Raw genomic sequence first — 1,273 nt, 5'->3', positions numbered from 1 at the left:
AGTCAGACTCTGTGTGACCCCATAGATGGCAGCCCACTAGGCTCCTCTGTCCCTGGGATTCTCCAGGCAAGAATACTGGAGTGGGTTGCCATTTCCTTCTCCAGTGCATGAAAGTGAAAAGTGAAAATGAAGTCTCTCAGTTGTCCCTGACTCAGGGACACCAAGGACTGCAGCCTACCAGGCTCCTCCGTCCATGGGATTTTCCAGGCAAGAGTACTGGAGTGGGGTGCCATTGCCTTCTCTGACATAGCCTGCTACCATGGTTTTAATTACAGATAGGAATAAATCTATTTAAATTATATATGCTTAAAGCAAATAAAAGAAAGTCTAAAAAGGTCTATTACAATGAACTACTTGCTTAAAGTATTAAATATTTCTCCACAGCTAACACCAGGTAGTTTTTTCAAAAATAAATATTGATAACTTACTTTCATTTATGTTTTTATGTCTTTTCTTGACAAAATGCATGATTTACACTGCCATAATTTCCCTTCTAAAATAAACAGCCTCACTGTTATAAAAAGATGCAGGATTTACACTGCCTTAATTTCCCTTTTAAAGTAAACAGCCTCCCCGTTATGAACAGATCATTTTACAAGCTCTCCACTACTGTGCATCTTTGCTCAGTGATGCTGCAGTGAGAGGCTACAGTGAAACCAGGACAAACACCCTCTCAAGGCCATTCTTCACAAAAGATAGCACCTATAGGACTTAGAGAAATGTATTCATAATAATAGGCTTAAAGCAAGGAACCTAGAAACTCCATAGGGCAGTAAGCTGTCTACTCCTCAAGAATAAAGAATTTATCATTGTAAATACCAAACATACATTCTTCAAAGTTTTTTAAAAAAGGGAAAAAAAGAAATATTTTGCTTATGAAAAAGCTGTGTTATGTGTGGCAGCTGGACGCCCTGCTGCCCATTCTGAGTGGAGAGAACTGTGAAAGGGGCTCACGTACTTCCCCTGCTGCCGTGGGCTGGCGCCCCCCTCGCCCCCGCGGGTCTGTCCTCAGCACAGCCGCCTGCAGCGCTTGGTTTACCCTCACTGTGCACTGCAGCGGACTCCGTCGTTTCAGGAGGAGCGCCTTCTTTCTGCGTGCTCTGGGGGTCAGTCCATTCTTCCGTCTCCTCCCTGCTTCCTTTCAGAGGGCTGCGGTCTCCCTGTGGTCCCGTCTGGGGGATGAGTTCGCTGCGGGTTTGTGGAGCGTCACCCCCAGCGGGGCGGACATCGCCCCCACCCTGGGCCTCGGCACGGGGACAGGGCCCCGGGGGCC

General features: G+C 46.8%; 1 protein-coding gene across 6 annotated transcripts in view; it reads right to left on the bottom strand.

Annotated features, from left to right (window-relative positions):
- Window positions 1–1,273, bottom strand: part of MCPH1 (microcephalin 1) — a 240,396-nt gene that overhangs the window by 207,163 nt on the left and 31,960 nt on the right. For 5 of the 6 annotated variants that reach the window (XR_826502.1, XM_010854072.1, XM_010854077.1 and 2 more), the window contains one exon: window positions 959–1,270. Coding sequence is in view for 5 of the 6 variants with exons in the window: in XM_010854072.1 (XP_010852374.1) it covers window positions 959–1,270 (312 nt within the window). In the remaining variant the exon portion in view is untranslated. The remainder of the gene's footprint in view (window positions 1–958; window positions 1,271–1,273) is intronic. The other variant, XM_010854073.1, reaches the window with a different exon arrangement.

The sequence above is a fragment of the Bison bison genome, unplaced genomic scaffold, assembly GCF_000754665.1.
Source record: "Bison bison bison isolate TAMUID 2011002044 unplaced genomic scaffold, Bison_UMD1.0 scf7180017864336, whole genome shotgun sequence".
NCBI lineage: Eukaryota > Metazoa > Chordata > Mammalia > Artiodactyla > Bovidae > Bison > Bison bison.
This window is presented reverse-complemented; position numbering and strand designations above follow the sequence as displayed.